The 23,825-nt window shown below is 33.3% G+C and overlaps 3 protein-coding genes across 3 annotated transcripts in view; 2 read left to right on the top strand and 1 right to left on the bottom strand.

Annotated features, from left to right (window-relative positions):
* The first annotated feature begins 87 nt into the window (after positions 1–87).
* On the top strand, positions 88–11,160 carry LOTGIDRAFT_228394 (hypothetical protein). The gene is made up of 21 exons (XM_009053447.1): positions 88–215; positions 766–894; positions 1,148–1,351; positions 1,954–2,080; positions 2,452–2,602; positions 3,191–3,301; positions 3,771–3,987; positions 4,315–4,473; positions 5,171–5,287; positions 5,440–5,471; positions 5,657–5,930; positions 6,282–6,406; positions 6,875–7,096; positions 7,567–7,665; positions 7,902–7,940; positions 8,101–8,202; positions 8,464–8,653; positions 9,174–9,340; positions 9,538–9,654; positions 9,972–10,082; positions 10,805–11,160. The coding sequence occupies exons 1-21, from the start codon at positions 161–163 to the stop codon at positions 10,970–10,972; spliced, it is 2,916 nt and encodes a 971-aa protein (XP_009051695.1). The 5' UTR covers positions 88–160; the 3' UTR covers positions 10,973–11,160.
* A 4,193-nt stretch (positions 11,161–15,353) lies between these two features.
* Positions 15,354–17,499, bottom strand: LOTGIDRAFT_228393 (hypothetical protein). Its single transcript, XM_009053446.1, has 4 exons — positions 17,319–17,499; positions 16,701–16,916; positions 16,448–16,501; positions 15,354–16,124 (listed from the first exon to the last, which is right to left on the bottom strand). The coding sequence occupies exons 1-4, from the start codon at positions 17,407–17,409 to the stop codon at positions 15,676–15,678; spliced, it is 810 nt and encodes a 269-aa protein (XP_009051694.1). The 5' UTR covers positions 17,410–17,499; the 3' UTR covers positions 15,354–15,675.
* Positions 17,500–20,102: 2,603 nt separating this feature from the next.
* The window catches only part of LOTGIDRAFT_228392 (hypothetical protein), a 5,864-nt gene continuing 2,141 nt past the window's right edge, over positions 20,103–23,825 (top strand). The window contains exons 1-5 of the mRNA XM_009053445.1: positions 20,103–20,231; positions 22,260–22,392; positions 22,552–22,685; positions 22,970–23,120; positions 23,596–23,825. Coding sequence (XP_009051693.1) covers positions 20,129–20,231; positions 22,260–22,392; positions 22,552–22,685; positions 22,970–23,120; positions 23,596–23,825 — 751 coding nt within the window. The 5' untranslated portion in view covers positions 20,103–20,128. The remainder of the gene's footprint in view (positions 20,232–22,259; positions 22,393–22,551; positions 22,686–22,969; positions 23,121–23,595) is intronic.

Below are 23,825 nucleotides of genomic sequence, written 5' to 3'. Positions count from 1 at the left end.
AATGGAATTGACTGAAATATTTGTGGTCTGGTTCTTGAACAAGCACTTGTTATGGAGTAGTCTTCCCTTGCCGGAAATAGGTGTCTACACTGAAATTAATGACGTTCAGAATTGATCGGTTATAGAAAAATGATAATAAAAACATAAACAATTCCCCAAAATGACTGATGTCGATGATTTTGGTCCTCTGGAATCAGCAGACCCTGTTTCAAACGGTAATATGCATTGATTTGTCGTTGTGCTTCAGAATTCGAAGGAATGCATGAATGCCACGATATGAATTTTGTAAACAAACAATTCTATTTTGGGTTTGTTTCCATGTCGAAATATTTTGACACTTTGACTCCTTCAAAACTGTATTGGAAGACGATCCTTTACAGAATTCTTGACAAATAATCCAAGATAATGAGACATCAGTTCCTGATAGTGCAATATGTTTAAAAGATAAAGAGCGTTATTGAGCAATATTTGACTGGACTACAAATGTAATGATCCTTACTTCATTTGTTCTAGGCATATTCCTAAATAGTGTTAATGCCAGTTTATCTTTGCCAATTGATAGCTTCATAGAATATTTTTTAATGTGAGATGATAGGACATATCGGATAGCAATGAGTGTGATCTAACACATAGATAGCCATTTCTTGTACAATGTCAATATTGCACATAATAAGATTGTCACTGTACTGAATAAATCTCTAGCTGAATGAAGCTCATGTTTTATTCATGAGCCCAAGCTAATTAGCCAAATGATATTACTTACAGATGAATTGAGTAAATTGAAACAGCAAGTGGCTACATTAGAAGATAGAGAAGCCACATTGAAACAAGAATTAGAAAATGAATTTGGTCAGAAGAGGGCAAAATTTAAAGATTTGTATTTACAAAAAGAAGGTAGCTTACATGTATTGTACAGTTTGTTTCAAATTCAGGCAGAATCATATTAATCAATACATGTTACACAAAGCATGCCACTTTTGAATTCAATTTAGTCAAATCAATTCGTTTAAATGCTATTATCTTCTCCTGATACCCTTGTAGCATCATTATTTCCTTATTCTAATTTCTAATTAAGATTTCCAAGTATAGTAGTGTAGCTTTAACACCCCAAGCCATTAGTCATTGATAATGTTTTGTTATGTTACAGAGGAATTATGTACCATCAAAAGTAAATCAGCTGAGTATCAAGAAACAATCCAGAAATTAGAAAAAGAATTAGAGAAAGTTTCAGGAGAATTGGAAGGGGTTAAAACAGCAGCAGCATTATCTGAAGTCAATAAACAGGAAGTGATTCAATCTATACAGAAACAATGCCAACAAGAGATAGCTTCTTTACAAGGTCTTCTAAATGGTAGGTAACTCTGGTTTTCTATGGTTATCTTTATGCATGAGCATAGTCAATACTTGCAAACACAAAGGGTTTGGACACAAATCAACACCAATTGCCACAATTTAAATATATTTTGTAAATAAAAATTATATGTTATTTGATATATATTTTGATTAGTCTGCATTGTTACAAACCTTAAGTTATAATTCTAAGCATGTACCTAACGCTTATGTAGGTCATTCAATTCTGATAACAGCAACAGAATTATGTAGAGTAAATATATTTGAGGTCGGAGGTCAAGCATTATGTAATAAGTTAAAATGTTGTTTGTTTAGCAATGTCTACATGTGGGTTAGACCAGAAGAGACGTTTAAGCTTACCCATTATATAAAACAAAAGTTATATTATTACTTAACTGAGAATTATCACAGCCACACGTCTTAAGTTCAGGATTAAAATTTTACCACAAGATCATCTTATAGACCAAATCATAGATGAAATTTGTTTTCAAACATGACTGGCAAATTCCTCCAATAAGAATATTGATTCATGTAATACAGCGTATCAGTACTTATACTGTAGGTAGTTTTCATAATAATCATGGGACTTGTTTAATATTATAGAAGCTGCAGATGAAGCTACAACGTCTATGGCAGCACGTTATGATATAGAGAGAAGTAAATTGGTTGATTTAACAGGCAGATATGAAGAGGAGATTCAGGAATTAAGAAGTAGACTAGGACACGAAAGGTAAAGTTTTTAAGTTTAGGTGGCCCTTCCCTCTATGTTAAGATCAATATTGCTGTGGTCCATATTTATTTACCTCTACATAAGTCTCTGAAAGGGTACAGATTTGAAGATGGAAGACTTTTTAATTTTAAAATTGTTTAATCAAATCCCTCAAAACTGTGACTCATTATGAAGTAAAGTATTGGCTTATCAACCAGATATCAGTTTAAGAAAGTCCATGAAGCTAAAAATCTGATGCGTGTTTATTAAATCACAACCTTACCTTACTTATTGTGAAGTTTCAGTCGGCTCGTTAAGGTCTGTTAAGCAACTGTAGATCAACACGGCTCTTGATACCAATTGAATGAAAATACTTTTTCTGTGTATTTTAGGACTATCAGTACTGGAAGTGAGAGTTTTTTGACATCTATATCTAAATCATTAAAACGTGTTGGTGGAAGTTTACCTATGCCAGCAAGCCCCGGCTCTATAAGCAATACTAGTTTGGAACACAATGAAAACCTTGAAGATAGCATGAAAAAGGTATGGTTTTTCGTAAATTAAATAATATGAATATTATATAAAATAATTATTTTGATGCGAATTGGTATTATAATGACTTTGTCTTGAGATATAAGTTGTAAAAGGCAAAATAAATAGTACAGAATTTATACACCCTACTTTTTTGCATCCAACTAGCTAACATAGACTGGCAACACCATGTAGTGTGCAATGAAGGACATTTTGAGAGTACAGGAGCTTTAACCATCTCTTTTTCTATTTCCAACTGTCGAGAGATCTTTAACATGTGCAGCTTGTAGCACACTTGGCCTTGGTTTATTGTCCTATTAAAACGAGAAGAGTAGTTTTCCATATCACACTCTCAGACCTGTGTTAGCTAATCAGGTAGATCACTGAAAGGAAATTGGGCAGTTATTGGCCTGTAGAGAAAACAATACTCCAAAAGCTATTTATGTGTTTCTCTATGAAATTACATAGATATCCATTTCTTTCTTTGTCTTGACCTGATTTGACTGTTACCATTAAAACTGTGGCATGGTAAGAGCATCATATTTTGAACTATATAATGTATATATAATACTGTATAATCCTATTACAATCTATTTATAGGCTAAAGAAGATGCTGAAGTATTAAAGTCAGTAGTTTTACCTCTAGAAAAAGAAATAGCATCATTAAGAGATCAATTAGAACAGTCACAGAAAAAGCTTGCCGAAATGCAGGTATGTGTGGTTAAAATTATTTGAGGTATTCAACCTCCCATTATTGATTATATTAAGTCAGAATGGCTTTTAGGCTGGGTTTCACTAAGATGGTTACTGTAGTCAATTTGTTAAAATATACACACAAGTAATTGTGTATTACATGGACAGATTATGTTGCTGTGATCAAGTACATGACCACGCCAAAGTTCATAATGGATAAATCATAGTATTTTATTATAAAAAAATGAAATTGGAAGCCAATAAGTGACTAGTCAAAAATTATTTACTGTGAGTGTGCCTAATTAGAAAGAGTACTCTTCTGGAACATTTAATTCTGCAATATGATTCAAAGTTTATATTGTTATTTTGGTAATTGTATTCCTCAAAATTCTACTTTGAATCACATCATTGTTTTGATGTCCATTGCTTTTTTGGTTTTTTGTATTTGTCTGTGAGCATGTTTGGAGTTTGAATTCTTTTCTTACAGAACGGTGACATAATAAACGGTGAGGACAGGAAATCTCCATCTTTACCGGACCTGGAAGATCTTTCTACGGGTGAAGACAAGGTCAACCAGTTAGTACGATATTTAAAGGCTGAGAAAGCAGCCAGGAAAGACCTGGAAATGTTTGTCACTGTGTTAACCACACAGAAGAATGTATTAAATGAAGATACAGAAAAAGTCAGGAAGGAGTTAGATGAAGGTATGATTCTTAAATGTGACATTCCAATTAAAAAAGTTAGTTTGAATAGGGTGGTTTTAGTTTTTTGACCCTATTTCTGTTAGAAATATATTTTGACAGAATTATTTAATTAGGAAAAGGGACCCGTTTCACAAAATTTCAACTGAGATAAATCAAGATTTTAATAACTCAGATTCTGATTGGTTACTGAAACTAGATTTAAAATCAATTTAAATGATTAACCAATCAAATGACTGGAACACTAAAATCATCAGTTAAGATTTTGTCAATCCCTATTAGTTTGTTATTTTGGTTACTTAGTGGCTACACGTCAATTTCATATTTCAGTTTGTGCGTTACTTGAAGAAGAAAAGAGTAACCATGATTCACTAAAACAAACATGGCAGATGGCTAATGACCAGTTTCTAGAATCTCAGAGATTAATGATGATGGATATGAGAAGAATTGAAGGAGTTCTGTCTCAAGAACAACAACGACAAATTGCTGGTAAGAATGCTAAATTATACTTATACGAAATGATATAGAATATGCCTGTACTGTTTATAAGACATATAGAAATAGGAGTAGGTAAAGAAGCAGAAGATATATGGATATACTATTTCTGACATTTATTAACTCAACGTTTCACATGCTCATACAGGCAGCGTTATCAAGAGAAGATATATGGATATACTATTTCTGACATTTATTAACTCAACGTTTCACATGCTCATACAGGCAGCGTTATCAAGAGAAGTGAATAATATAACAAGTCTAACAATATATATAGAAAAATAATGAGTAACAATTAGATGTAAGGAAGCTATGATTAAACAAACAAAGATTAACAGGAGGTCATCTTTCAGATGCCTGTAATAATATCTATTTGAGCTGCATATACTTTCAGATGTAAAACCCAGAAATTATTTATTTTTTGTAATGCATGATTAAAATTCTTGAAACAAAAAAGATTTATGTTTTTACAAAAACAAATATACAGTATTTAGATTTGTTGTAAGATATTTTAGAGTTTTAAATTAAAAACATTGAAACATAAAGAAATGGAGTTTTGCATCCTTCTTCTCTGTACCGGATTCAGACTAGGACGGATAGAAAAATAAAAAGAAAATACATGTATTTACGAAAACTCTTGTTTTGGATGGAAAATAAGCAAAAGTCAAATTTCTTTTCTTTCTACTATCAGAACTACAGAAATTAGATTCTGATAGAGAGGCTCAAGAGAAGAAAGTACGAGAATTAGAAGAGGCCAGGGAAAAACAAGAAAAACAACAGGCTGAAAAACGACGCAAAATAAGTGAAGGTAAAGTATTTCTCAACATTTTGTGTGGGAAAATACAAACTACCTCTACAATCTATAATAAATTTGGTAATTTCAATAGTACAGATACAATCAAAATTTGTCATTTTCATAATCATTACCTTGCTTACAAACATTTGTATTTTGTCTTTCAGAAAGAAATAAATTAACAGATATTAATTTACAAGTAAGTTCATTTCAATTTCTGTGATTCACTTCTCAGGTACAAATTGCATCCTTTTCTAACAAAATTACCAATTTTTTTTTTAAATAAGTAATATATTAACTCGAACTTGAAATTTAACTTTTTTTTTGGAGTAAATTTGTCCCATTCGATTAAACTCAAATGAATTTTGCGATTTTTGTCTTCAGAAAACGAAAGATGGATTAGATAAGTCCAAAAGTCAATCGAAGGCTTCCCTAGACTCAACTAACTCTGATGAAGTTGATTTGATTGATAGTGAGGTCCACCCATCCTTGTCTACGTCAGAGTTGAGTTTATTATCAGAAGATAAGTTTCTAGATAGTGGTATACACGATACTCGGTCTCTGAGTGACCTTGACACTACCACTACCGTTAGAATTAGTCCTGATAAAGTTTTAAATCTTCCTACACTTACTGAAGCACAAATGAAAGCCATTACAGGTAATTTTATTTGGCAAATTTGACCTTATGAAAGGCAGGGAATATTGCAGTATATTTCAATTGAATAATTTTCGCAAAAACTGACTCAAAACAATTCATTCTCATTTTTGAGTAACAGAAGTTTTGAAAAACATGTTTATTTGTAGAGAAACAAAGACATGTGAAAAAAAAAACCACAACATAGCGGCTGAGTGAGAAAGTCCAAGAATAGATCGACATATGGAAATCGAAAGCGTAAGCAAAGTAGGGTTGCGGTTCTGGCAATACTCATCTCAATGCCTGCTGGTAAGGATTTCCTTTAAAGTCTCTCCTCAGGACAAAGAATTTCTATTTTATATTGTCTTTTTATAGATCTGACCCCAGAAGTAGAAGCAAGGAAATCTCTTTTAGCAGTAGCGAAATCTAAATCTGATAATCTCTCTCTAGAAGGCAAGAGATTAGTTAGTGAGAGAGAGTGGAAATTATTACAACAAGAGGTATAATATAATCTAATTTTAGGAAATCACTTTCATCTTGTCAGACATGGAATGTCCTGTAAAATGTGTGATATGCTATTTCGACAACAAATAGCCCACTCTTTATATTTCAATTATGGACATATTGATCTTTATACAGAGAATTTGATGATTTTTATACATAAATTATTGTAAGTTCTTAAAAATTGTATTCTTAATGAATGAAAAGATATTGTCATTCAGAGTGATATAAATAAACTCTTTGGCATATTTGACTTCGGTTGGATGAAAGTATTGAAATCTGTAACAAGTACCACTCAATTTTGTTGGAAAGATAATCCAGAAAGGATCAATGCCTTGCCAAATACCAGCTCATGAAAGGATCCTACTAGCCTTATTTGTTACCGTCTGGAATATGGATGATTTGTAATAAATTGATTATAGTACTGCAGCTTTTTAGATTTAATTCACTAACTCACATTGTTTCAGATGAAAACTTCAAGAGAGAAGCTTGGTCGTCCTTGTCATATGTGTACAAACTATGAAGCTCAGTTACAAACTGTACAGACAGAATTTAAAGAAGCTACAAGTGAAGCTCAGAAACTAGATAGACATTTAAAATCTGAGAAGACAGCTTCTGAAAATCAACAGAAATATATAGCAGAGTTAGAGGAGGCTATCAAAACTAAAGCTGATGAAGTTTTTGGTCTGGTAAGTTGGATTTCTTCAAGCTTTACCTCTATCATCTACAGTTAGACTTATGATTATTTTCTTGAGGGACTTCAAAACAACTCTCAAACTGTGTAATTGTTAACACTGTCAGTAGTGAGTTCGATTATTGTTTTCTAGACGATTTAGTGCCTGAATCAATTATGTGCCTGTGATTTCACTCTTTCTCAAAGAAGGAAAACTTCTGATGATACAGCCAGTTTGTGGTGGGGTCGACCTGGTGTTATAATCTATTCGGTAGTGTCAAGATGTATTGAGGATAGTAAGAACACATTCATTCAGATTAAAAGTTTTATATAAATTTTTGAAATAAGTTGACTAGCCATGATTGGGGTGAGCCTGATTAGACCATGGTTAGGCCATCTCATTCAACAGTTGGGATCTTCTTTATGCTCATTTCAACTCTTTGTATATTTCTTAACTTTACTATATTCTGTGTTTTTCTATTCCAGATATCCAGTCTACAGAATAAATTGAGTGAAAGTGAGAAGTATTTAGTACAGACCAAACAACAATCAGTTCAATCTCAATTACAGTTACAGGACCAATTAGTAAGTATAGTACTTAGTATCTGACCAATGAGAAGTATAGCACACATGGATATAAAAAGTTCTAATAAATAACCCTGTGCGAGTGCCTCCTGTCGAAGAGTAACTTGTTACTAAATACTTATGGATTGATTTTCCATATTCACAAGAAAACATAACCATATTGGTCAGGTATAATGGGTTACCATATGATTGTTGACAGCCCTACTTTAGAATTTATTTATATTATGTAATTTCAGAAAACACTAACAGAATCAAGACAAGAAGTTCAAAAAGAGGTATGTGTTAAAATTTTGTTGTTGTTACTATAAATGGCGCCAAAATGGACTTATGCCACATTACAAATTTAGCTCCTTTGTGCTAACTTTCAGGTCATATGGCATTTAAAGTTTGGCTCATGTAGTATTTTGAAAGAGATTTGTAAACATTGTTTTTCAGCTGAATAAATTACAAGAAGAAAATGAAAGTTTAATGGGGAAACATTCTAAAACAGCTCAACAGTTACAGAATGAAGATATTAATTTACCTGATAATATGGAGGTAATGATCATTTAGATATCATTTTCTTAGATTAAAGGAATTCAATATATTTGAAAGAGCACAGAAAATGTTTTCATATTATGGAATATTGTAAACATATGATATTCGGTGTTGCATTCTAAAATTATTCTTTTTGTCAGCTATTGATATTCATCTTATAACTTGAGTTTGACTGCATGATTGAAAATGATATAATCCCTTAGACCACATACATAGTTAAAACAAAGATATCAATAAAACACATATTGTTGGTCATTATAGGAGATGCAGTTATTATTATTGAAATATAGAGAAGAGATAATAGCTGCTAAGGTGGCTAAAGAACATCTAGAAGATACACTCAGATCAGAGATATTATTTCTGAAAGACCAGGTTGTATCTGAACAACAAGAGAAAAATAATATAGAGGAAACATTAACACAGGAAATACATGGCCTACAGGAAAAACAAGGTAGTTTAATGATATATAGATTCCAGAATTTGAATTTGAAGTTGAAGATTTCAGTGTAGATGATTGAAACAACATAATTACATCTAAAAATGCAGACAAATAGATAGTCTTGAGTTGAAAATAGTGTGCATGGCAGAGTTACATTTACACACGGGATTGACTCATTTCCCATTAGACATGTTCAAGTTTCACTGTAGCACAGTCGTTAGGTTCAGAGTGTCCAAATCTTCACATGATGTCATTAGTTAGTTAAGTGGAACAAATGGTGAGTTCTTACTCAAGCAGTAAACGTGTACAGATATTCCAGGGAAGATAAATGCCAAGCAGTTTTGTGAAGGACCGGCTAGTGTACATGATCTTATGCTGTTATCCTTGTTAAAAATGGTTATCTGTTTCTTTCTTTCTATTATACTGTATGGTATATATGCTTAAATAGTTAATAGTATATTGATATTTGAGCTTATTTTAATTGATATTGGTTTGTCTGTTAGATATTGCAGTGTTGATATTTCTATTGCAGCATGTTTTGAAAGTATCCAATCAGAATTAGAAAGAGAATCAGCCGTTAGAGCAGAGTTTGAAACTAAATTCCGAGAAAATGAACTAGCATTGAAGAATCTCCAAGCTAAAAATAAACAATTAATATCAGTTTTACAACAGAGAGTTGAGGAATTTGATAAAGCAAAGGTAAGAGATTGAATATTGAATATCTTTTGTGCTTTAAGTCAAAAAAAAATTTATGGTGATTGTGGGTTATAATCTTGGTCGCCATGTCAAAGTCTTGTGATCTTTTATAAGTCATTTTTCCTCATTATTCTAGTCGACTCAGTGTAAATGAGTGTATGTATAATTTGATAATTATATTGTACTATTATAAATTACAGGTAAAATTTGAAGAAGAAAGTCAGGCTAGTCGAAGTAAAATACAATCATTACAAATAGATCTAGATAATAGTGAAGCTGTACAGAGAGATTTTGTTAAGTTATCACAGAGCTTGCAGGTTGGTTAAGGGGTCATATTTGACAATTCACAAAATTTCTTGATCACTCTTGCAGCAATGGTATTTGAATCAATCATACATTGATGATGACCATCTAAAGTAACTAGATTTTTAACAAATCTGATCAATCACCAGGTTTGATTGGATTTCACCAGTCGACTGTCGAGTTGATGGCAGCTGCTAGAATTTGGTTATTTTCTCGATAAGTTTGTTCATGTTTACTGCGATGTGAATGATCAGCTGTGAACCGTAATTCCAACTGTCCATTGAAAGAACATTTTGACCGGAGATTTATGTGATTTATTTCCCTCCATTAGATCCAACTGGAGAAGATTCGTCAAGCTGAAAATGAAGTTAGATGGCAACATGAAGATGATGTTGATGAATGTATGAATTGTAAACAAGTATTTTCTGTTACCAAAAGGAAGGTAAGATATAACTACTTAGAGAAGGGTTCTAGTTGGAAAACTTATGTACTGAATGGACAAAGAATGTACTAGATGGACAAATCGTGTACTGGATGGACAAATTATGTACTGCGTGGATAAATCATGCACTTAATAGACAAATCATGTACTTAATAGACAAATCATGTACTTAATAGACAAATCATGTACTGGATGGACAAATCATGTACTGGATGGACATATCATGTACTGGATGGACATATCATGTACTGGATGGACAAATCATGTACTGGATGGACAAATCATCTACTGGATTGACAAATTATGTACTGGATGGACAAATCATGTACTGGATGGACAAATTATGTACTGGATGGACAAATCATGTACTGGATGGACGTGTCATGTACTGGATGGACGTATCATGTACTGGATGGACATATCATGTACTAGATGGACATATCATGTACTGAATGGATAAATTAATTACTGGATGGACAAATCATCTACTGGATGGACAAATCACGGACAGTGTGGCCTGTCCAAATTATTTTTAGTAAGTATATTTTGCAGAGCACATCTTGGAGATATTGCTGGACTAGCTTGTAGAATATTCTGTTTATAGGAACTTTATATAGACTCTGAGAGTTATGAACAAACAAAACTGAATCCAAAGTATCTTGAAAATTTATTTTAGAACATGTAAGATTTTCTCTGAAATTTTATGTCATTTTGTATTTCAGCATCATTGTAAACATTGTGGTAAAATATTCTGTAATGACTGTATTACAAAAACTGTAGCCAGTGGTCGAAATTTACGTGCATCTAAAGTATGTGATGTTTGTCATACCATTTTAGTGAAGGATGCCACTCCCTATTTTTGTACAGAGCCACCTGCCTCGCCAGATTAGCGGACTGAAAACACGGTTTTAGGACTCGACCAAAAACTCCCAGATTTGGAGCTGAAATTTGGGGAAATATTGGAGTAAAGATATTAAAGAAATAACTACAATTTATATTGATTTACCTGAATATTATGGAGTTAAATATATCAGTTATCTCTTATAGATTTTTTTTATTAATTTCTTCCTTTTATTTTAGTAAATTTATTTGTATATCGTCTAAATAAGTAAAAACATGAAACCAGGCCATGTATTCTCTTAGCGCTATCAGGGTCCTATCTTCTAACCCTGTTTCTAAGATATCCTAGTGCTTAGATCGTTCTGGCCAATACATGGTCTGGATCGTTAATCTAAAAAATACCATTGGTTTCTAGAATTGAATTTGAAGTTTTTAACCTTGTAAGAACAAAATCACAGTGTTTTAACTGTAAAACATTCCTATAGAAAAAATATTTCTGTGTGTAAAAAATATCTTACCTGATACATTATGTCTATAGATGCTCTGCTTTTCAGCTTGAAATTTAAAAGTTTTTGACTTTTAATTAATTTATTGATTATTGACGATTAAAGGTATGTCATCTACTTGACACCCCCAAATTTCTCATTGAACTCTCCAACACATGTAAACTTTCAATGAAATGATAGGTGTTTTATGTTTAGAAGAGTTTATTTTGAAAATGAGGGGTGTTTTGATATTATTTCCAGTTGATAATGTATATATGTAATGTAAATATTGAGCTAATCATGTGATAGAATGAAATGAAAACCTACAGTATAATTGTATATAAACTATATTATAATACTATGTTTCTTAAGTGTAGATGATTCTTCAAAGGAGTATGAGTTGACAATATCTAACCTTTGATAAATTAAGTGAAAATCAAATGAAGATATTGTAAACTCCTATTTAACTAGATAGTTAACTGGTCAATTGTTGTAATTTGATCCTTGAACAAAAAAATAAGAAAAATGGGACTCAAAAGCAAATATTTTAGTCATTTGGCATTTAGAATTTATCTTTACACATAGTAACCACGTCTGAAGCTTCAACATTCTAGGATGAAAATTCTGATTTTTTCAAATTTTATATGGAAATTATGGAAAAAATCTATAAATTATGATTTGATTTGCAATATCCTAAAGCTTAAACATGTCTGAGCATTTTTGAGCTATAGTCAGACATGGTTTGCAAATCTAGGCATACAAGAATATAAGAATAATGTATATTTACTATTGACCAGCTTATACCTAGCTTATGAAAGTTTTATGGCTTATAATAAAGTTTTTAATAGATAGATTAAATAAAAGACCATTTAAAATGCTTTTTTGAACTTCCTACTTGTGATCATTTTCTTTGTTAAAGTTTATTGAAAGTAAATTAAAGAAAAAAGAGTAAAAAATTGTCGTGGAAACTCCTGTGAATTGGATAAGAGGTATGTCTAATTGTGGGCACATGATTGGTCTTGGTAGAGTCTTGTTATGAGTTTAGCCAATCGGCACACTAAGAGACAAAAAATCTCCAGTCATGCAATTGCATGATGATGACACTCTGTCTTGCTGACGATAAAACAATCGGCAACAAATATATTGATATATATAAATCTGGTGGGCAACATAATAATCTTTTTGTGGAATCAGGGGAACATGTGAGATTTTAATCAAGGTTAAAAATTGGTGACCAAGACTATTTGCGTGCCCGCACCATTAAAACAGGTATATAAATTGAAATGGCATAACATTAGACATGGTGATGTGTTAAGTTCCATATTCATAGTTGTGCAATACATGAAAATACAAAAGGGAAGTATTATGGTAGAAAAATCAAATAGTTAAAAGAAATAGTAAGTTTAGTACCTAGTTAATTACTTAGGCTATATTGTGAATTGATGTGCTCATAGTAATGGAAATTGAAAGAAAGTGTCAATTAGTTTTTTGACCTGGTTTTATTGTGATAGTTTAAAAATTGGACTTTATCAAGTCGTATGTTAGCTAATATTAGTCCATGTCATGTTAGGTCTCATAATGTTACACAAGCTAATGTTAGACAATGTAAGTTTAGGTTTTATCATGTTACATTAGCTAGTATTAGTCCATGTCATGTTAGGCATTAACATGTCACATTACCTAATATTAGACAATGTCATGTTAGGTTGTATCATGTTACAATAGTTAATATTAGTACATGTCATGTTAGGTTGTATCATGTTACATTAGTTAATATTAGTCCACGTCATGTATGGCTGTATAATGTGATATTGGCTTCTGTTAAGCTATGGCCTATTTTCCACTGTGTCATGATATACATCATGTTTGGCTATGTATTGTTAGGTGCATATCATGTTATGTTAGGCTGTGTTATATCTGTTGAGATATGTATGATGTTATGTTAGTAAATGTATCATGGTATATCTGTTTATCTCATGATAAGCTTTATTATGTTATATTTGTTTATTCTTAGCTATGCATCAATGTTAGTCTATATGATGTTGTATTAGCTGATGTGACATAGTGTGGTGATAATTAACTTATGACATACTCTTATCATGTTACATTAGCAATTGTTAAATCATGCTCCAATAGAAAATGTTTCAAGTGAATCATGTTACAGTAGACAATGTTAGATGTTTGGCTCATATTCCTGTTATAATATCGAATTTCTAATGCTAAGTTAAGCATCATGTTATAATTGTTATCAACATTGTGTATGGTGTATGTATGTTAAGCTTATCATGTTGTTATAGCACGTGATAGGCTATATTATGTTAGATTAGCTACTTCGGTATTGCATCATTTTATAGTTAAGTTAAGAATAGTGTGTATGTTAGACTGTTCTATGATATGTAAGGTAATGTTAGCCTTTATCATGTTGTATTAGCCAATGCTAGCCTATATCATATTATATTAGCAAATATTGGGCTATCATGTTAAATCAGCTAATGTTAGGCAATACCATGTTAGTTCAGTGAAAGATTGGTCTTTATTAGCTACTAATGGGCTCAACAAGGTACAAGGCTATAGTATGTTATATTGGCTAATATTAGGCTATATTATGCTATATCAGCTAATGTAAGGCTCTATCATGTTATATTAGCCAATGCTAGCCAATATAATGTTATATTAGGCTATACTATGTTGAATTAGCTAATGTTAGGCAATACAATGCTGTATTAGCTCATTTTGGCAATATCATGCTATATTAGTTAATGCTAGTCTAAATCATGTTATATTAGTTAATACAATGTTGTATAAATGTGATATATTATGTATATTAACTCTGTATATTTTAGTATTTATTCTGTATTATAAATGTTATTATTATTAATTAATGTATGTTTACAGTCAGGCAACAATATTTTAGTACATTCGGAATAACAACATAAACTTATTTGATGACACTGAAAGCTTAATTTATTAAATATTTATCTCTTTTCAATGGATACAGGTTATAATTGCCATGTATTCTCTAAAATTATTACTTATTCTTTTGATGAGATCTTCAAATTCTTTACTACATTGTGAGTAGGAAAACATGTATTCTGGATGTCTCAATTATGCTAAGGGAAATTTCAGGCTTCAAATTATTTATTATATCCACAAAGACGATCTAAGATGTACAATTACAAACTAAGTCTCATGTACTGTATATGGTTGTAAACCACATTATAATCAAGATATGCAAGTGATTTTAAAAATTTCACAAGAAAGATGCTTAGAACTGAAAGTTTTGTTAAATTTTCAATCTGATTAAGTTGATATGAGATTATTTCCAAAATTCGTATATATTAAGCTTATTTAAGCTTTAAATATGAATCTTTATTATTTTATAAATAAACCAGGATTAGCTCTGCTTGTTTTGTTTTCTTTCCATCCCAGAGATTCTGTAAGTTTCTGTTTCAAAAAAGGGCAAGTTGCTAGTAAAATGGTACCTTTGACGATTTGTATCATGTGCGACTGTCCAGGATTTAATTAGCAGTAATGATTTTTGACAATTGCATTGTGACATTTTTTTTACAATTAATTGTCCGTAGAACTAATTCATTTTGCTGTCATAACATAGAACGTTTCCTTGATTCAGATTTAAAATAGGCAATCAATTTCATTTTGAACGAAAACTGTCACTGATTGATTTATTTAAAATATAAAATTGATTTATGACTCGTGGGTTTATCGAAATGAACCTTCACTTGTCACCGTATCTCGTCATCTCAGCCTCGTGTATTGTGTCCACGCTGACATTTATTACAAATTAGTGACATTATTGTGACAAGAACACACCAGATTTGCTCTTAGTCAACTTTTCTAATCACCGATTTTGAAAATAAACGTTTTGGAATAACTGGGTCTTTTGAACTTGAAATTGCATCATCTCCAACAACAACTAAATCTGTTGAACAATTTTAAAAATTATTTATTCATATAACAGCTTACCCTTAAGCAAATTTATAGCACTTATATTTGTCGGATTTCAAGTTTTTTTTCAATTTGTTTAAAATGTGGATAATTTTGGATAATATTAATTAACTTCATATCCTATGACGGCTGCCTAAAATATCTATCGGTGGAACACTTCACTGGCTAATCCCAGGCCATGTTAGAAAGCAGAAAAGAGCAGAAAAGTAGGTTTTTCATTGACCCTAGTCCACTGACTCTTCCACTGTTCAATGTGTCCAATTAAATCACAGGTGTCCAAATATCTTCTTTTATATTATTGTTTACCCCAGAAAAGGTCCAGTGTTGACGCCATCAGGCCACACCCATTGTGGTGCCTGCTCTCCTATGGTAGGTAGCCCCTGTTCAACTATTGGAGTCTCGATACCAATCTGATCCACCAGGCTTGGCCCTAAAGTGGGTGGCGAACGAGCACCAGCAAAAACGACCCCATTCTCTGGTACTGAGCTGGATGGTGGTGGTACGTGATGTACTTCCATCGTAGGATCTGATACATGAACCACGAAAGGATGATCTGCTGTTCCCTGAAGCTTGTGCTGTATGCTCGGATGCAGAGCTCGATTGGTCGGTATCATATCCTGGGTACCGTCAACAACTGAAGAGCTACCCGGTACCATTGGTACTCCCGTTCCAAACACTATTCCTTCTGGAAGGTAATCAGGAGAAACCTGACTAGCAATGGTATCAGAAGTAAGACTGGTCAGGGAAGATCCTGGAACACAAAAGAAATCCACATTTTCAAATTTTGAGGATGAAATTTCATTTGACTTTGGTTTCCCAACGATACCAGACTACAATTTGACAGTTTTGAATGATAGTGTTTTATTGTCAGAAATAGATTCAGGCGTCCCTGTAAACATACCCTACTCTAGCTTATAATTGCTCTGGACCTGAGGGTAACAGTTTATATGTATTAATAGGGCAAAAGGAGTTCAGTCGGTTAGTTCATATGTTACCAGTTGTGAGAGTTAGCCATTGTTAGCGGTTTTCAACGGACTGTGATTAAAACATGCACTGAGATGTATTGTTACTTACCTAGATCTGTCATTTGTGACAAACTAGGACCAAGAGGAACTACCGACAAGCTCTCTGAAAAATAAAAGATCGTCTTCAGATGAAACATGAGTTGAGTGTATGAAAGCATTTATGGATGCCCAAGAATTTTGTGCCATAGGCATGGGCCATATGCACACCACCTAAACAAGATTTTTTATACCAGAGTACACGATTTACGATTATGTATGATGGGACAATATTCTCTGAGATACAAAATAAAATGAACACTTACGTCTTGTGGCGCCTGCCCGTACAATCATGTTAGTCAATGCTGATACCTCGGAGACTGGTCTTCCGAATTTAGATTTGGTATTTTTAGAGATCTTCTTTGGTGCTGGTAATATGTTAACTGCTCTTGGTGAATTTCTGATACGTTCTTTCAGTGCTTGAAGATCTTCGGTCGTGGGTAGGATGTCAACTGTAACCAGAGGAACATTTCTTCTGTTACCTGAAATATAAACAATTTCATGAGCAACAAATTCAAAGTTTAAGGGGTATTCAAGGCACAGTACATTCAGTTTATTTACATTGCACCACTACGATGAATGAAGTCAAATATTTTCAAGAAATCTTATTGCTTCGGAATATATAATAAACGTTCCAGTACATGGGTGTATTAAAGCTTCGTATCACAAACACTAAACATGATGTAACAATAAAGATAGAATGCGCAGACACTGCAAAGAATGTATCAAAGATATCAAAAAAGATATAACCTATAAAGATCTACAAGATTAAAATCCACAGAACAAAGAAAAGTAATTGTTATAGATTTGTGTCTGTGATATAGGTGCTTAGGCGAAGGTGGCTCAAAGACAGATTCCCAAGCCCTTTAAACAAATGCACTTACGTCCGTTAAATGAAGATAGGTTAATATTCCTTGAAGTAACCATCGATAGTCCTAGTACACATAAGGCACAGATACTTAAGAATTTCAACATGTCGATGCCTTGAATCCGTTAATCCTATTCCGAGAAATATTCAAGTTACTTCAGAATACATTTATCCGTAATTTTCCGGGTTTTTTAATTTGTCGACTTCATGAATGAACTCAATCCGGATTGTTTTTGTTAGTACGATAGGCCACGTTGACGTCAAAATACGGACTATAATACAAGAAACAAAGACATTTCATCTACGTTATGTTATAACGTGACGGGAGTAGGAGCTTAAAGATGTCACTACTTCGGGATAAAAGTAATTTGTCATTTAAAATACAGGTGCGTTATTGTTTGAAAGTTTATTTGATCTCTACGGAAGCTGATTGTGGTCATTTGACATATTGAGATCGTCGTTATCCAAATGCAATGACACTCCAATATGCATTTGTCATTGAGTGTCAATAATTGTGTTGGTTTGTCATTTCTGCCACTGCCTTTTGGAAAATTCCTTTTATTGTGTTAATTAAAATTTTTTTGATGTGGATGTATTGATTCCATATGCCACTTTTGCTGGTACTCAGAGGTTGTGAGATGGCCGCGAGTGACTTCCATAGTAAAGAATGAAATATTGACGAATATAAAACTAAATATAGATCATAAGAATTTATATTGATTCAAGTTACATTTTGTTTTAGAAACGGTGTCACGATCAAAAAATCAAATTTAGATAAATTGACATTGAAAAGATAATGAATGGAGAGGTATAGAAAGTGCAACTGATTTTCTGATTTTATACTTCAGCATTGCTTAAAGGAACTGATTCGCCATCCCTTTGACCATTCATACCCTTGTCTCCGAAACGGTATGTTTTTTTTTTAGCTAAGCTTATCAGTAATAGTGTTCACAGTTCACAGTCGAAATTTGAGGATTGTTTGAAAGTTAAGATGACGACAGGTCTATTCTTGAGACTTTGCCATATACAGAAAAGACATATAAATTAGAAATAGAAAGTGAAATTCCTACTTTGATATATAGTAAATATTTACTGAATGTAAAAACTTCTACCCCAAATGTCATGGTCTATGGTGAACTTGGTGTATATACCCTTTGCAAATTTATATAAAATATAGAATGGTTAATTACTGGTATAAACTTGTAACTGGTCCTCAATCGAAAATTGCCTGTGAATTGTATAATGCTCTGTATACATCATACGAGTCTAATATATGGTTGAACTCCATAAAAAGCATTTTAGACAGTGCTGGGTTGTCTTATATTTGGGACACCCAAGCCCGTGATATTAATGCTAACTGGTTGAAACAATTTTTACTGTTAAGGCTAAAAGATCAATATCAACAAGAATGGAATAACACTGTACATAATTCTAGTAAATGCTTAAATTATCGGCTGTTTAAATCCACGTTCAATTTTGAACATTACCTAATTGATTTACCTCTGAAGTACAGACAATACTTTCTTTAGTAAATTTAGATGTCATAGACTTCCAATTGAAACCGGGGTTTTCATAAATATCCCAGTAGAAAATCGTATTTGCTCTCTCTGCAATAAAGATGAAGTAGGCGATGAATTCCATTACATTTTCAAATGCCAAATCCTCAAGAACGAACGCACTAAAGTTGTGAAAAGTTATTACCTCAAGCATCCTTCAGTTATTAATATGTATAACTTATTTAATAGCCAAGGTACAGAGTTGGAGAATCTATGTAAATTGATCTCTATTATTGTACATAAATTTAAATGAACACCGAAGGTTATAGATGTTATAAGGTGTCAGATTATACTAACTGTAGATATTATTAATCCATACTGTCACTAACTGTAAATATGATGTGTATGTTATATTCATGTGTCTCAATGTGATTTGAGTAAAGATACTATATTATATTATATATATAATTGAAGGAATTAAGCGATTTTCGTGCAGTTCTCCTTGTTCTAAAGATTATTTACATATATCTAAGATCCGAATCAACCTCCAAAGATACCTTGCCAGGCAAGTTAATTTACGCCCACTGGCAGCTTTGATTTTTAATAAAAATGTTTAGCAGTACAGTCACCAGTATGAAATATTCAACCTTCAACACTTCTTTTGAACTCTTTAGGGCGATACTGAATAATATTGAGTATGAGTTATTGTCCTTGTTCTTGAAAACTTGTTCAATTTGTAGCTTGTGAAACTCTAGAAGGCAATATCAACCTTCAGTGCGTATGTATAATAAAACCAAAATCTGGCAGGAATCATGCCTTTTATTGTTTAAAGAGCTAAATTTGAAAGCGTTTTCTAGAACGAGGTCAAAAACTCCTATTTCATGTGGGCGTATAAAAATGGCAAATCTGTCCCTTTAATGTGGAGAACATGTCAATTTGGCGATGTAACACACTTAAGATGTGTCATCATCCGTTTCTACTTTGTCTTAATATTAAGGCCGTTTTAACACTCAATTAATCGGAAAAGCAAATATTAAAGGAATTGTTTTCTTAGAAATTTTATGTGTATCGGAGACAGCTTCAATTTGCACTATTCCAATGTTCAATAAGACATCTGTGGTTCCTGCAAATCCACTAAATCTGAGTGTTTAATGACGCTAATAATCGCAAAATATGCTCTATCACATAAGGCCCTGGTGCAAAAAGAAACTATCAGTGTCCCGACACACATTACTAAAAAGTAAGATGACCCACTGCAGACTTTATCTCTAATATAGAACATGATAATCAATACCTTATTATCTCAATATACAACCGATAATAATCAAACATGGCGAAATGTAGCCTAGATACGTGCCGATGGACTATGTTGTATCTAGCTATAAGTCTTTTGATTCTTGTATCCGATGCTAAAAATGTGGTTGTAATGTTCGGTAAGATTGATTCAGTAAATCTCAATATCCCTATCTCAGCCTTTCTGTAATTTCTTCGCCCCCTTACATATCACAATATCTCTATCCCGTAATCTGTAATCTCTCTATCCCCTAACATTTCTCAGAATCCCTATCGCAGCTTTTCTGTAATCTCTCCGTCCCCTAACATTTCTAAGTATCCTTATCCCAGCTTTTCTGTTATCTCTCCGTCCCCTAACATTTCTCAGAATCCCTATCGCAGCTTTTCTGTAATCTCTCCGTCCCCTAACATTTCTCAGTATCTCTATCCCAGCTTTTCTATAATTTCTCCGTCCCATAACATTTCTCAGTATCCCTATCGCAGCTTTTCTGTAATCTCTCCGTCCCCTAACATTTCTCAATATCTCTATTTCATCTTTTCTGGAATCTCTCCGTCCCCTAACATTTCTCAATATCTCTATCCCAGCTTTTCTGTAATCTCTCCACCCCCTAACATTTTTCAGAATCCCTATCGCAGCTTTTCTGTAATCTCTCCGTTCCCTAACATTTCTAAGTATCCTTATCCCAGCTTTTCTGTAATCTCTCTGTCCTCTAACATTTCTCAGTATCCCTATCGCAGCTTTCTGTAATCAAACGTGCAATCGAGGGGGGCAATTTAGCAAAGCACCTTGACAGACGATTAAACGTCGGGAAACGGACTTTCATGGAGTATTTTAGATTGGAGATTATTTTTGTTAAAACACACAAATAATATGTTACATTTTTATTGCCGTTTTAGTTTAAACGTAGTCGGGTATGTTTTATGGCAAAACGTTGAACAAATACGTCCAAGTTAATTTTCTGAGTACGCTTCCTGTTGAAGGCAAGAAGAACAAGATTGCGCTGGCGAAGCTGAGTCATAGATCGTCGTTGTGGTGAGTCAACACGAGTAAGAGTTGAAAAGCTGCTTTCACACACAGCGATACTAAAACCGAATGTGGCGACGCTTGCAGCCAGTGCATATAATTTAGGGAAAGCCAATTTCTGCTCGTATAGTTTTTGAAGAACAAGATTGGAGTCCTGATTTTCTGTACTGGCAACGTTATCTTGGAGAAATTGTTTTGACACCTCAATTGTTATGCTTCTCGAGGCCCTTTCCAGTATCACCCACAGCATGCTTCCAATCTGTGTAGCCTTCAGTGATGAATTTTTATGCACCCGCAGATGTAATGTGAAACACCCGACATTGAAATCAAAAAGGGGCGTCCCTTGACACTGAATACTCCAGCCATGGAAATCGATCATACCAGCTGTTACTAAAATGGCTAAAATCTTTTGAATTTTGAGACGGGACAGATTACAATCCAGTATCAGATCAATAATTTTGTTACCAATGACGCTTTACTGCAGCCTTTTTATGATTATCAACGAACTCAATTGTATCAAATTATCTATTCTAATGTAATTAAATTTAAAAATGTTATGAAAAGCTATGATATCTGGTTTCATCCTCAGCTAAGTATAAACAGAAAGATATTCAAAAACAGTTCTTAAGTAGGTCTACAGATAGGAATACTTAGTATTTTGTTGAACCATTTCGCATAACGCAGCCCTGAAAGCCATAACCTTATTTTTCGTTACGTATAATCAAAATATCGAAATACTCATCATATGATCGACAATGCAGCTGACTGGTGCACTAACTCCACCATAAAATGCCTGAATGATCACTGTTGGCTATTCACTCTGACTCAGTTACCTGCCGCTCCTATTGACTCAGGAAAAAGAAAAGGGTGTATTTTAAAAAAGTGACCGGTACATTTTTCTAGGGGGGCAGGATTTGATTATCCACCCCAAGCCACCCACCCCAAGCCCCCTCTTGGCTACGGGCCTGCTTGGTTGAACATTGGAGATTCATATTCTGATCCAAATGGGAGGATCTCTGTTGTTTGTTTTTACAATGTTTTACTCAAAAAATGAAGGCCCCATGACTCATTGCACCTCACTGTCTTTATTAGCACAATAAAGTAATCATAATAAAACTCATTCATTTTGTTGATGTCATTGAAGGTGATGATGCTGGTATTCAGATGGGAGCCTACAACAACCCAGTTTGTAAAACACCTAATATTGACGCACTAGCCGCTAATGGAGTAACATTTCGACATGGTTTTACATCAGTCAGTAGCTGTTCTCCTAGCAGGTTTGTATACATATCTGTACCCTGCTGTATCCCCTTGATTCTCTCTTGTTGTATTCGATTAGATCTATTGTATTCCATTGTTTTACTATATGATTATTCATATCACTGAGATGATGGTACAGCTAGTGGATTCACAAATATAAAAACTATCTGTTTCAGATCAGCTTTGTTAACTGGATTACCACAGCATCAGAATGGTATCTATGGTTTGGCCTCAGGACGTTTCCACTTCAGTTCTTTTGATAATGTCATCAGTTTACCTAAAATATTAGGCGATAATGGCATCAGGACAGGTAAGACAGCACAGGGATAAGAAATTCGTGCATAGTGCATTTTGGGTTCTTTCATTCATTTGAATACCAGAAAAAATACTACTGTACCCAATACCATCTGCTTAATTATAGGTCACGATTGTCTAATTGCTGTTGAATATTGTTGTTTTCTGAAATACTTTAAGCTGTCTACTAGGGCTTATTCTCCAAAGCTTAAATCCAGTTTGGTTTGAAGAAATATAGTAATCTGATTACTGTTATTGTCAAGTTATGTATGAATCAAAATAGTTATGTTTCTTTTTAAGGTATTATTGGTAAATATCACGTACAACCAGAATCTGTTTATACATTTGATTTTATGGAAACGGAGAGTACGAATGATATGAACCAGATTGGACGAAATATCACATTTATGAATTATCAGGTGGAACGATTCCTTTCATCTTATGGAGACAAGTATGTACAAACTGTTCATGTGATTACATACACAGCAATTGAACACAATTGATATAGTATATATAAACTCGTCGGTGTACAGAGGCTACAATTAACTGATCCGATTTAATCCAGTTCAAAGGGGTAATAATAAATCAAGAATGTACAATCGATCCAATTTTGTAGCATGCCCCATCAACAGATGTGTAGGTTGAATCGGCTCTGTTTGAGGCAGATACTCCGCAATACCAACCATACATACTATACTTTTACTCATACAATGCAATACCACAGAAAGATTAAATAAACAATATAAAATCGAGCAATTTCTATAAATATAGTATTTGCAATTGCAGGAACATCAAAAGTTACTATGAATATAATAAGATCACACGTAGTCTAACATGTCAAGAATAACCTAGCGCACCGAGCTAACACGTGTATCATTGATTCAAGTACGGAAACAGTCCAATAATTGGCTTTCAAATTATTGTAGGCCATTCTTCCTTTACATTGCCTTCCACGATGTTCATAGATGTCGCTCACCTGAGCCGTACGGAACATTCTGTGAGAGATTCGGAGATCCGACAAAAAGTAACGGCAGTATACCGGATTGGAAACCGGATTATTATGATCCGAAAGATGTCATGTTAGAGAAATATGTTCCAGATAAACCTGCTGCGAGACAAGACTTAGCTAATCTTTATACTATCACTGGACGAATGG

This window comes from Lottia gigantea (genome assembly GCF_000327385.1).
Source record: "Lottia gigantea unplaced genomic scaffold LOTGIsca_2, whole genome shotgun sequence".
Classification (NCBI taxonomy): domain Eukaryota; kingdom Metazoa; phylum Mollusca; class Gastropoda; family Lottiidae; genus Lottia; species Lottia gigantea.
Note: the sequence above shows the minus strand (reverse complement) of the source record. Positions and strands in the feature narration are given on the sequence as shown.